General features: G+C 42.3%; 1 protein-coding gene across 1 annotated transcript; it reads right to left on the bottom strand.

The window, feature by feature from the left end:
- Positions 1 to 3,110: 3,110 nt before the first annotated feature.
- On the bottom strand, positions 3,111 to 13,535 carry LOC116372962 (inactive serine protease PAMR1-like). The gene is made up of 10 exons (XM_031821499.1): positions 13,338 to 13,535; positions 12,568 to 12,693; positions 10,960 to 11,074; positions 10,483 to 10,700; positions 10,171 to 10,278; positions 9,088 to 9,375; positions 8,553 to 8,619; positions 6,149 to 6,411; positions 5,420 to 5,736; positions 3,111 to 3,977 (listed from the first exon to the last, which is right to left on the bottom strand). Exons 1-10 carry the CDS (start codon positions 13,465 to 13,467, stop codon positions 3,405 to 3,407), a joined length of 2,205 nt encoding a protein of 734 aa, XP_031677359.1. The 5' UTR covers positions 13,468 to 13,535; the 3' UTR covers positions 3,111 to 3,404.
- Positions 13,536 to 14,325: the final 790 nt, after the last annotated feature.

Genomic DNA, 14,325 nt, shown 5'->3' with positions numbered 1-14,325 from the left:
TGGCTCTAAGGGTGTCGTCTTGTTCTGAGGAGCTGGGGGAAAGCTGAGGTGTCTGTCTGTCTGACAAACAGAGGATAAGGACCACAAATCCTCTAAGTGATTCTCAATGACTGACAGCACATGTTTGACTGTCTACAGTGAGGCTCACACACGCCAACACAGACACGCAGGTACACACAACACACAATCACCTTCACAGTCATTTTAATGTACACAGTACATGCAGCATAGTATAGTACATTATAGTACAGTCCAATACAGCACAGCAAATCAAATCAAATCAAATTTATTTATATAGCCCTTCGTACATCAGCGGATATCTCAAAGTGCTGTACAGAAACCCAGCCTAAAACCCCAAACAGCAAGCAATGCAGGTGTAGATGCACAGCACAGCACATACAGCATAGTATAGTACAGTATAGTACATTACAATACAGCACAGCACAGCACAGCACAGTACAGTACAGTACAGCACAGCATAGTATAGTGCGTAGACCTACTGTACTGTACATAGGCAGTGACATACGGACAGACACAACAGAACGGTACAGTACATGCATACAACTATACATACAACTATACATACAACTATACATACAACTATACATACACACATACATACAACTATACATACAACTATACATACAACTACACATACAACTATACATACAACTATACATACAACTATACATACAACTATACATACAACTACACATACAACTATACATACAACTATACATACAACTATACATACAACTATACATACATACAACTACACATACAACTACACATACAACTATACATACAACTACACATACAACTATACATACAACTATACATACAACTATACATACACACATACATACAACTATACATACAACTATACATACAACTACACATACAGCTATACATACAACTATACATACAACTACACATACAACTATACATACACACATACATACAACTATACATACAACTACACATACAACTATACATACAACTATACATACAACTACACATACAGCTATACATACAACTATACATACAACTACACATACAACTATACATACACACATACATACAACTATACATACAACTACACATACAACTATACATACAACTATACATACATACAACTACACATACAACTATACATACAACTATACATACAACTACACATACAACTATACATACAACTATACATACAACTATACATACAACTACACATACAACTATACATACAACTATACATACAACTATACATAAAACTATACATACATGATATGGTTATGATATAATTATGATATAATTATGATATAATTATGATATGGTTATGATATAATTATGATATAATTATGATATGGTTATGATATAATTATGATATGGATATGATATAATTATGATATGGTTATGATATAATTACGATATGGTTATGATATAATTATGATATGGTTATGATATAATTATGATATGGTTATGATATGGTTATGATATAAGTATGATATGGTTATGATATAATTATGATATGGTTATGATATGGTTATGATATAATTATGATATGGTTATGATATAATTATGATATGGTTATGATATGATTATGATATGGTTATGATATAATTATGATATGGTTATGATATAATTATGATATGGTTATGATATGATTATGATATGGTTATGATATGGTTATGATATGATTATGATATGGTTATGATATAATTATGATATGATTATTTTATGTTTCTGATATAATTATGAAATGACTATGATATGTTTCTGATATAATTATGATATGGTTATGATATGATTATGATATGGTTATGATATAATTATAATATTGGTTATTTTATTGTGATTTTATGGTTATGATATAATTATGATATGATTATTTTATGATTATATGATTATGATACGGTTATGTTAGGGTTATTATATGGTTATTATATGGTTATTTTATGGTGATTTTCTGGTTATGATATGGTTAGGATATGGTTATGATATGCTTATGTTATGGGTATTATATGGTGATTTTATGGAAGAACTGGGACATTTTCAGATTGCAGAAATTGTGTACATATCCTTGTGACATGGGGCTGTGCATTATCATGCTGAAACATGAGGTGATGGCGGCGGATGAATGGCACGACGATGGGCCTCAGCATCTCCTCACAGTATATTTAGTTAATATGTTGTGAATGTATTATAATGTTTAAAAAAATGTTTAACTGCCTTAATTTTGCTGGACCCCAGGAAGAGTAGCTGCTGTCTTGTTAGCATCTAATGGGGATCCATAATAAACCCCAGGAAGAGTAGCTGCTGTCTTGTTAGCATCTAATGGGGATCCATAATAAACCCCAGGAAGAGTAGCTGCTGTCTTGTTAGCATCTAATGGGGATCCATAATAAACCCCAGGAAGAGTAGCTGCTGTCTTGTTAGCATCTAATGGGGATCCATAATAAACCCCCAGGAAGAGTAGCTGCTGTCTTGTTAGCATCTAATGGGGATCCATAATAAACCCCCAGGAAGAGTAGCTGCTGTCTTGTTAGCATCTAATGGGGATCCATAATAAATTCAAATACGATGTCTCTGTGTACTCAAATTGCCATCGATACAATGCAATTGTTTTCATTGTCTGTAGTTTATGCCTGTCCATACCATAACCCCACTGCCACCATGGGGCACTTTGTTCACAATGTTGACATCAGCAAACCGTTCACACGACACCATACATGTGGTCTGGGGTTGGGAGGCCGGTTGGATGTACTATCAAATTCTCTAAAACAACGTCCTAGGCAGTTTATGGTAGAGCAATTAACATTAAATTATCCGGCAACAGCTATTGTGGACATTCCTGCAGTCAGCATACCAATTGCACTCTCCCTCAAAACTTGAGACATTTGTGGCACTGTAACCAAACTGCACATTTTAAAGTGACCTTTTATCATCCCCAACACAAGGTGCACCTGTGTAATGATCATGCTGTTTAATCAGCTTCTTGATATGCCACACCTGTCAGGTGGATGGATTATCTTGGCAAAGGAGAAATGCTCACTAACAGAGATGTAAACACATTTGTGTACAACATTTGAGAGAAATAAGCTTTTGTGCGTATGGAACATTTTATGAGATCTTTTATTTCAGCTCATGAAACATGGGACCAACACTTTACATGTTGCGTTTATATTTTTGTTCAGTGTACATCATAGTAAATAGTGTCAGGGATGACTGTCCTCCCCACATCTCGTCTTAGGAAGTTTCCAATTGGCTCAGCCGAATACACTGCCAAGCACTTAGCCCTGTTATCTGTTTCAAGGAACTGGCAACAGTGAGTAAGTGAGTTGTTAGAAAAAAACACAGGCTGTCAATGATGGTGACAGAGTGGCTGAGACTGGAGTCAAATCAGAGATCTACTTCATGTTTTTCTGTATCCAGTCTTTGAAGTTGTTTATCCGGGTATGGACTGTGTAAAGCCCTGGGCCACAGTTCCATTTCTCATAACCAAAACTTTCTAAAGCCAGAAGCTCCCAGACAACACTATCATCCCCCTGTCCCCCCGAAGGACCCGATGATGGCTTAGTGGCAGGAGATTGTATGATTGTAATGCCTGCACTGACAGTGGGACAAGGCTTGGTGGGATTGAGAGGGTGACGCATTGCACACAGCATATTGTCAGTGATGGTGACAGGGGCCCCGCTCTGAGCAAACTGCCTCTCGCACTGAATGACATCCCCCAGCTCGACTACTCCAGTCTGGGCTGTCTCGGCGTCTAGGCTGGGTTTGGAACTGGACCTTGAGTCAGATGCAAGGAGCCAGCCTGTGGCATAGCCCTGTGTGGCAGTCACCTCCCCGCCTTGCATTTTGGGGAGACACACGGGCAGCACACGCTCACTGATCTTGGCCTTGTCCTGTAGCTTCAGAACGGCCAGGTCCGAGTCCAGTGTCACAGGATCAAAGCTGGGATGGACCAGGACAGAGGAAACCTGTTGGATCAGAGGAGACATGAGACAGATGGACCAAAATGAATGCCGTGCGGAGAGTTAGAGCAGTGGCAGCTTGCTTGGCTCAGTCTAAACACATAAGTGTCCCAGCATGCAACTTGGCCGGACCTAAGCACAGCTTACTGACTTGCCATGTGCATTGAGATTTGGTCGGTGAGGTTGGCAACAATAGTCTTACAATCTGTTCTCCGGAGGGAAGTGTTTGTGCATAACGCAAGGAGGTCTAATTGTTTAGGACAAACCCCCAACCTTAGTTTCCTACATCTCCCATTGACATGACAATATATGATTTATACCAGTGTGTCATACAGATGTAGGATCTTAATTTGATCACCCTGTTGCAGAGGAACAGTGCTGGAAATGTAAAACCTGTAGTGTATTTGAGGTTTAGAAAGGCTTCTGAAGTTTGTAATTTACACTTTGAAATGACAGACTTGATTAGCCTTATGCAAAATGTATCAACCCCAACAAACATGTCCATTATTTATAATCCATATAATAATTCACATTTCCTGGTGCTGCAAGATTATTTTCCTGCTGTAGCAAACTGGTTCAAATTAAGATCCTACACCTGTAGGTGTTTCTCAGTTCAGGAGTTGAAGTGACTATATTGCCCAACATTTTAGCACCTTATGGGCCTACTGGAGGCTCCATGTACCTAATGATTTTACAATGCTGACAGAAATGTGTTTCAGTGAAATCTGATGATATCCAAATATTACATATGATATGTATTTACTGATGATATCCAAATATTATAATTTGTTGGAAATTATTATGTGGAGGACACAGGATCTTTTAATGTTTTTTTTACAGTTCTACTACAACAAGTATTAGAGGAATAATCTGATATGATATGGAAATCAAGACAATTAGACTGCACCTTTAAAATGGGCCTATCATAAATCACCTTGGCATGTTTTGGTTAGGCATTAAAGGAGCAATCTACAGTTCCTTCATCCACTTATTAATTAATGATAAATACCCATTGGTACCCATTCTTACATACATTCTTTTAGAATATAACTTAGTTCAATTGTCGTACCCCATCTGAACTCAACATATAAGCTTCTTTTGCTCCAATGTTTGTAAACAACGTAAATGTAAACAAACACTGTATAGCCTCAAAATACGGCTACAATATAATGTTCTATATCATTATGGATGGTCAGTCCTTGCAATCCGTAGCTGTGTCTAAGACTTTGAGAGTGGTGACATTTCTCCAGCCACATTCCACATCTTTTTTTACCAAACACAGTGGTGGTGTGTCTGCTTTGTTATTGTTTCAACTGCAGATTGGACATTTTAGACGTTGTCAAGACCGTATTATAACGGCTTCACAACTGTATTCACAGACTTCAAGAGAGACTTTTACCCCCTGTGTAGATAGAGCATCCCCCTAGCTTAGCATCACTCACACCCACCTGCAGTTGTTTCAGTGTCCTCATCTGGCCCGGGCTGTGCATTCCCATCACCACTTTAATGTTGGCTGGATCTACCCACTGCGGCTTGTCCACTCCTGCCACCACCAGGCAGTGAGCTGCCACCAGCACACTGAGCTGGGTGACTAGTGCTCCACTGCACGCCAGCTGCCAGGGAGAGTAGGCCTCCTCTGGTGCCGTCTGTAGGCCAGAGCCAGCTCTGCGGATGATGTGGGAGCGGAGGTAGATGGCTGCATGCCAGGGCCATCCAATCTCAGTGAGGTTCTGAGGGCTGAAGCCTGCTGGGAGTTGACCACACACTGTTACAGAAAGAGAGAGGAGTAGGTGTCAGAGATGGGAGAGGAAATGGGTTGTTTCTGACTATGTTTCTAACTACCATGTACACCTGTGGAGGCAGGTAACCTGGCGGTTAAGAGTGTTTGGTCAGTAACCGAGTCGCTGGTTCGAATCCCCGAGCCAACTAGCTAAAAAATCTGTCAAATGTGCCCTTGAGCAAAGCACTTAACCGGAGCATCTGCTAACTGATGTAAATGCATTAGGGACACTTGAACAGTGTTTCATTAATGTGTACTGAATTGTATAAATGGATCACATAAAGTGGGACCATATTTGTAAAACCAAATCTGTTCATTCCCTCAAGACATTGGCTGACGAAGTTTGAGTACATCTCCCTTTCTTTGCATCTGTTCTTTAAGTCAGCGCTGCCCTCACCTGGCGAGCAGGAGACATGATGCCCGCTCCACCTGCCAGTCTTCAGACAGGTGCGCCGGGGGCTACCGTAGTGTTGGTAGAGAGAGGAGGCACACTCATACTCTATGCTAGTGGACAGGTGGTGGAAACCACGGGGTAATTCCCTCAGGACAGGGTCTTGGGTGCTGGGGAGGTTCCCTGAGGAGGGTGGGTCCATGCCAGGGGGGTGACTGTCATAGACCGTATGCCTGGATGAGGTGTGAAGCCTGTGGACTGGACCTTTCCTGTAGTAGGGGACAGAGAAGGTGTCTGTGTACAAGGGGAAAAGCTTAACAATGTGATGTTTAAAAGAGATGTAGAATAAATGTTTCAGGGAAGTTATTGTCTGTAAAACACGTGTCAAACTCATTCCAAGGAGGGCAGAGTGTCTGTGGGTTTTCGCTCCACCCTTGTAATTGATTGATGAATTAAGGTCACTAATGAATAAGGATCTCCCCTCAGCAAGTTGTCTAGATCTTAATTGAAAGGAAAAAAACTAAAACCTGTAGACATTTGGCCCTCTGTGCCCTCAAATTCTTATTTTCAATGACGGCCTAGGAACAGTGGGTTAACTGCCTGTTCAGGGGCAGAACGACAGATTTGTACCTTGTCAGCTTGGGGATTTGAACTTGCAACCTTTCGGTTACTAGTGTTACGGATACAGTTATCCTGTGTGTGTGTATCCTGTGTGTGTTTCTTTTCTCTCCTTCTCCCCTCACAGGTGAAAATCATCACTCCCCAATCAGTCAACAATCAATCATCAATCAGAAGACACACCTCCACCTATTTCCTACCCTATCACAGTTCCTTCCCCATGGTTTAAAAACCCCATCATTTGTTTGCTCTAGAGCTAGCTCAATCTCTCTGTAAATGCCATGTCTGTAGGTCTCTGTGTTTCACTCTCGCTTTGTGTCTTAACCTCTCTTTTGTTTGAGCACCTCCATAGCACTTTGTCATCACCTGTGAGTATTGTTTTGGTTATGGTGTTTGTTTGTTGCTGGTGGGAAAAGGGGGAAACCAAGACAAGTCGCCCATGGGCATACACTACCCGTAGGTGAACTTTGTTAAATACACTAGTTAGAACTGGGTGGACCACCCACTGTATTTTTGGTTAGTTAGTTAGCTGTTGTTAAAGTAGGCTAGTCTAGCTTAGGGGTGTTTTTGTATATTTATTGTTTCTTTCCTTGGGTCCAGCTCAGCCCCTTTTCCTGCCCCCCCCATTACCGTGTGTTTATAAATTAACTTTGAGTTTGACGGTAGATTTCAGTTGTCCTGGTTATTTCGTTCACACTTTTACTTTGTCACAATTATAATTTGCATGAGTTATGTTACGGGTCTCATTACCATCCCCCCTAGACTGTCGGGCCAAAAGGGATTCGTAACACTAGTCCAACGCTCTAACCACTAGGCTACCCTGCCGCCCCCCAGATTGACATACAAACAGTCAGAATGAGACGTATGGTAGTGTTAGTACGGCTCATACCTGGATGTACGGGTCATACCTGGGTGTACGGGTTCTACCTGGGTGTACGGCTCATACCTGGATGTACGGGTCATACCTGGGTGTACGGGTTCTACCTGGGTGTACGGGTTCTACCTGGGTGTACGGGTTCTACCTGGGTGTACGGGTCATACCTGGATGTACGGGTCATACCTGGATGTACGGGTCATACCTGGATGTTTGAGTTTGAGTTTATTTTTATTTTTACAGGGACAGTGCACATTAATCAACATTTCAGTAAAAGTGCCGGTTTTAGCCAACCGGCTCATTTTCAACCGCAGTCCCTGGGCAGGTTATTAAAAACAATTACAATATAGACAATCGCAACATAGAACAAGCAAGACATAGCATACAGACAGAGCAACATAGGACAAGCAAGACGTAGCATACAGACAGAGCAGCATAAAACAAAAAGCAGCAAGACAAAATTCATAAAAGCAACAGTGTTTCCACACCTCACAAGCTACAGACAACAGACAACATGGAGTGGCAACACACAGCTAGGGACCATGTTCACAAATCTGATTGACCTTTAGCCATGTCTTCAAGCATTTTGTGAAAGTGTGATATGTGGTGCAGTTATGTGTGTCTGATGGCAGTGTATTCCAGACATGGGAAGCTCTCACAGAGAATGCAGATTTACTAAAGGTGCTTTTCCTTAGGGGAACTATACAGTCACCTCTCATGGCAGACCTTGTGGTCATGGCAGACCTTGTGGATGTACGGGTCATACCTGGGTGTACGGGTCATACCTGGGTGTACGGGTCAAACCTGGGTGTACGGGTCAAACCCGGGTGTACGGGTCAAACCCGGGTGTACGGGTCATACCCGGGTGTACGGGTCATACCCGGGTGTACGGGTCATACCCGGGTGTACGGGTCATACCTGGATGGGGCCTTTGGCTTCACAACATTGTGTCTCACCAGCTCAGATACCTTAGGCTCTCGACAGGCTGTGAACACAGAGGAAGAGCCCTTAACTACGTATTCAACAGTATTGTCCAGTAACCTAAACAGCAGCACTAGAGCACGATACAGTCTGATGTTATTTAAGCAATAAGGCCCAAGGGGGTGTGATATATCGCCAATATACCACGCTGAAGGGCTATTCTTATGCACAACGCAACAAAGAGTGCCTGGACACAGCCCTTAGCCGTGATATATTGGCTATATATCAAACTCCAGTGGTGCCTTATTGCTATTATAAACTGGTTACCAACGTAATTAGAGCAGTAAAAATGTATGTTTTGTTATACCCGTGGTACACTGTCTGATATACCACGGCTTTCAGACAATTAGCATTCAGGGCCTGAACCACGACTGTCAGCCAATCAGCATTCAGGACTGGAACAAGTCAGTTTATACATTTGGATAAACATGTGCAGGTGTTTTATCTAAATGGCTGTTTGCTGTCAGTATACCTCTCACACACAGTGGTTGCCGGCCACTCCACGAGCCATCTGGGAGACAGGTGCTCCGGGAGCCTCCACTCAGGATGTAGGAGGGGTTACAGAAGTAGTCCACTGTGTCAGGACCTCCTCCAGAGCCCCGGACCAGCTGGAAGTAGCCATGGTGCAGCCTGGCAGGAGGAGGACACACCCCGAGCCCTCTGACTGGGTCTGCACCCCTCTGACTGGGTCGAACGGGCTCTGACTGGGTCTGCACCCCTCTGACTGGGTCTACACCCCTCTGACTGGGTCGAATGGGCTCTGAGAGACACGAAGAGATGGAGGAGAGTCATGTTTTGAGAAATGGACTGGTCATTCAATGGTCTACCATGACTATGTTGTGTATGTTCATTCCTTGTGTACTCAGTGTGTAGGGTGGGTGGCACAGGTACTGAACAGCCAGGAGCTCATCCTCCGGACCGTACACAGAGAGGAGCTCCCCGTTCACGGGCCTCGCTGGCAACACACACACCTGACTCCTAGCAACTGGAAGGCAGAGAGAGTGTTGTCTGTGTAGAAATATTATTTCAACCATCCCCAGTTTGGTCTGGACTCCTGAAATGACCTGTAGCCTTTTCCTGCAGTCAGTGACCAATAGCGCCCCCTTTTGGCCTCATGGGTGGAATGTAATATTTTAAATAAAAGATTTACAAAAAATGTAACTGATAAATCTGGTGTTTCTATGTCAAAAAGTTTTGTTATATGTCAGTCTCCTGTGCATATAAAGTGTAATATTGTGATGCAAACTCAAAATTGAAGACATTTCAACTCCATATCTGACATTGTTGTCTTTTTCTAAGCCCATAACCATGTGTGTGAGGTGCATACTTCTGTTTCAATGTAGATTTGTTTAAGACTACCAAGAAACACTCTGTGTGAACCTGATATAACCGAACGCAGTAAAAAGTTCTGTATGACCCTGATATAACCCACTGCAGTAAAAGGTTTTCCTCCCAGGAAGCAGTAGAGCTAGGTTTTATAATACCTGAATGATAATGAATAACTCACTTTGTTTGGGGAGGAAATGAGGTTATGGCTATCAGACGGATCACTAACCATTCTCACACAGTTGCCCTGTGTAGCCTGGCAGACATGCACAGCGAAAAGACTGTACTGGGTTCAGCAAACAGGTTCCATGGTGCTGACAAGGGGAGGGGCTGCACGCTGCAAGGGAGCCGCAAATACAAAACAAACAGACAATTAGACAAATTATTCATGAATAATGAATAATAGGCTGACTGACAGACCTGCCTGGCTGATAGATTGAAATAATTTAAATCATCTTGGCCAAAATATAACCATATAAGGACATGCAACATCTATACTAAAGTCTTCTTGATAATGGTAATAAAATCTTCCTGTAGCTACCTGAGCTCTGCTGAAAAGCGGCGAAGAAGCCATCAAAGTTGTTGTAGCCATCTGAGACAAACAGGACGTGCAGCCTGCTTCCAGAGGTTCTGATTGGTGGAGGCAGCTCATTCCCACAAAACCGGCCAATGACGGGGGAGCTCAGGCTGTCACCATCTCGCAGCTCCACGTAGTCATAGTGACAGTTGTGGTCAGGCTCTAGACTAAGCATGGAGAACCTGGGCGGAACCAAACAAGGTCTTTGTTATCATCATGTTTGGCTGTTAAGTAGGATAAGATATTAATCTATATAGTGTCCATATTAGGACATCATCTTACTACCCTTTAATTAAAAAAAATTCAGTACGGATCCATGAAAGCTGCGACTGGATTGTGACAGACAACTTCCTCATAGAATACCATTCAACTTCATGAAAGCCAATGAGAGATACAATGAATTTGTCAGTATAGTACAGTATAATCAATTCAGGGACCCACCTGAGCTCCACGTTCTCCCCTTTCTCTACCTGCACCCTCCACTCACAGTGCGCATTGATGGGGTAACTCTCTAGCATGATGTGGCCCTGGGCTCTACGAATCACCCCTCCACAAGCTAGGGACAAGAACACATACTCTGAGCTCCCATAATGCAACACAAAATAACTAGAGATTAGAACATAGATGTTTGTAGCAAGTCGATGTGTAATGAACAGCGTTGGGGAAGCTCCTCTGAAAATATAGTTTACCAAGCTACCAATTACATCACATGGGCAGAAGTTGAGCTACACTGAAGTTATAAACACAGCTTTCTTACCTGAACTTACTTTTGGTTTGATATATAAATATAAAATGTCATAGAATACAAATTGGAAGAACAGATCACACTAGAGTCAGAAGATAACATAGTGTTTAATTTAGCCTATTAAACATACAAACTATGTTTCAAGTGAGAATTAGACAGGTCTGATGAACTACGCGGGTCTAATGAATTACGCGGGTTTAATGAACTACACAGGTCTGATGGATTAGACAGGTCTGATGAACTACGCGGGTCTAATGAACTACACAGGTCTGATGAATTAGACAGCTCTGATGAATTAGACAGGTCTGATGAACTACACAGGTCTGATGGATTAGACAGGTCTAATGAACTACACAGGTCTAATGAACTACACAGGTCTGATGAATTAGACAGGTCTGATTAATTAGACAGGTCTGATGGATTAGACAGGTCTAATGAACTACACAGGTCTGATGAATTAGACAGGTCTGATGGATTAGACAGGTCTGATGGATTAGACAGGTCTGATGGATTAGACAGGTCTGATGGATTAGACAGGTCTGATGGATTAGACATGTCAGATGAATTAGACAGGTCTGATGGATTAGACAGGTCTGATGAATTAGACAGGTCGGGTGAATTAGACAGGTCGGGTGAATTAGACAGGTCTGATGGATTAGACAGGTCGGGTGAATTAGACAGGTCTGATGGATTAGACAGGTCTGATGAATTAGACAGGTCTGATGGATTAGACAGGTCTGATGGATTAGACAGGTCTGATGGATTAGACAGGTCAGATGAAATAGACAGGTCTGATGGATTAGACAGGTCTGATGAATTAGACAGGTCTGATGAATTAGACAGGTCAGATGAATTAGACAGGTCTGATGAATTAGACAAAACTGATGAATTAGACAGGTCTGATGGATTAGACAGGTAGAATGCCAAAAAAGTAAGGAAATGATTGCCTACTTCACACATTTTCTTTTAGCAAAAAAAGTAGTGTGTAGTTCCAGTAGTTAGATACACCACTATATAGCTAAAAAGTAGTGTGTAATTCCAGTAGTTAGATACACCACTATATAGCTAAAAAGTAGTGTGTAATTCCAGTAGTTAGATACACCACTATATAGCTAAAAAGTAGTGTGTAGTTCCAGTAGTTAGATACACCACTAACGTTAAATGGCCAAAAAGTAATTTACTACTGAAATGTTACCAAAATTTCAATGTAGTTCACTACTCCCCAACACTGGCAATGAAACAAGTGAAAAACTCCCAAGGACTGTAATTTAGGAAATGCTCTACCCCTGAAACAGCTGACTCACTCTTGCAGTCTCCACCTGCCCAGCCCTGACGACAGTCCGTACAGAATCTCCCTCGGATGAAGAAATCATCCTTGGCCTCCCACGTCCCATTGTGACAGGTTTTACAGTTCTCAAACAGACTGCAGCCTGAGGGAAGAGGAGAAACAGGGGAGCCAGGAGATCAGGTCAGCAGCTAAATGACATGTAATTTCAACCAATGTTTAATCACGTTCAATGTTTTGGTTCATTTAAACGTTTATAAATCTGTAAGAAAAAGTGAATCGTTGTAATTACAACTTAACGTTAAAGCATTATCAACATGTGAAACATAAGAAGACAAATGTCAGTGTACAACAGTTGTAATGGGTAAGAAAGCTGGAAGGGAGTAAGAGGGAAGCAGTAGAGGGCACAGATTAAATAGAAGGAGACAGATGTCTCACAGGATGTAGAAATCTGAAGCGTCCGTTTAGAGCTTCTTCTCACCACCAAATTTGGTGATGGGAGGAAGTCCAGGGGCGGAACGTGGGAGAAAATGGAGTTAAATGAAGGTATGCAACGGCGAATTAAATTATTGCACATGAACACTTCACAAAGAAGGTGTTACCTAGCAGAAATATGCAAATACATGCTACAACATGACAACAGGATCTCGCTAGGTCGTGCTTGGTTCTGCCCACCTCCATGCCTGTTCTGCCCAATATGCTTCATTTGCTCCCACTGGAAATGACAACGATGAGAAATTTGGGGGTTAGTTACCAGTATCTTTGGTAGAGGTCTGATAGGTTGTTTACCAGGGTGGATGATGCAGGGGTCACACTGGTCCAGTTGGTTGCGGCAGCAGGGGACGGAGTAGCCCACCCGTGCCCCCTGGGAAGGACATCTACACTGGATCAGCTGGTACTCACAACAGTCCCTACACATGTGGTTCCACTCTGAGCTGGGACACTTGTCATCCACCACACCTCTGGAATCTAAAATCAATCAATCAGTCAATCAAATGTATTGCCTAAAGCCCATTTTAGCGTGGCAAGTAGCCTAACGGTAGAGCGTTGGGTCAGTAACCGAAAGGTAGCTAGATCGAATCCCCGAGCCCGGCAAGTTGAAGAATGTGCCCTTGAACAAGGCACTGAACCCTAATTGCTCCAGGGTCACTGTTGACAATGGCTGACCCTGGTCGTGACCCCATTCCCTGAGGGAGAGTTGGGATATACAAAAATAAACACATTTCCAATTCACACATGTATAACACATACCTGCACAACACATGATACCCACCCTAACACATGATACCAGCCTAACACATGATACCCAGCCTAACACATGATACCAGCCTAACACATGACACCCCCGCCTAACACATGATACCCAGCCTAACAACATAGATACCCAGCCTAACACATGATCCCAGCCCATCCTCACATGATACCCAGCCTAAACACTGATACCCATCCTAACACATGATACCCAGCCTAACACATGATACCCAGCCTAAACTCAAAACAACAAGCAATGTCGTATCAATTGACTGGCATGTTGTGAATCAAGGTATCCCTAGTGGTCAGAGTGTTGGACTTATAACGGAAAGGTTGCAAGATCGAATACCCCGAGCTGACAAGGTAAAAATCTGTCGTTCTGCCCCTGACAAGGCAGTTACCCCAGTGTTCTCCGGTAGGCCGTCATTGAAAATAAGAATTTGTTATTAACTGCCTTGCCTAGTTAAATAAAAAAACATGTCACATGACATTCATTTGTCTATGATTCCTGCTTCTGTAAAATAGC

This window comes from Oncorhynchus kisutch, unplaced genomic scaffold (genome assembly GCF_002021735.2).
Source record: "Oncorhynchus kisutch isolate 150728-3 unplaced genomic scaffold, Okis_V2 scaffold3981, whole genome shotgun sequence".
Taxonomy (NCBI): Eukaryota; Metazoa; Chordata; class Actinopteri; order Salmoniformes; family Salmonidae; genus Oncorhynchus; species Oncorhynchus kisutch.
This window is presented reverse-complemented; position numbering and strand designations above follow the sequence as displayed.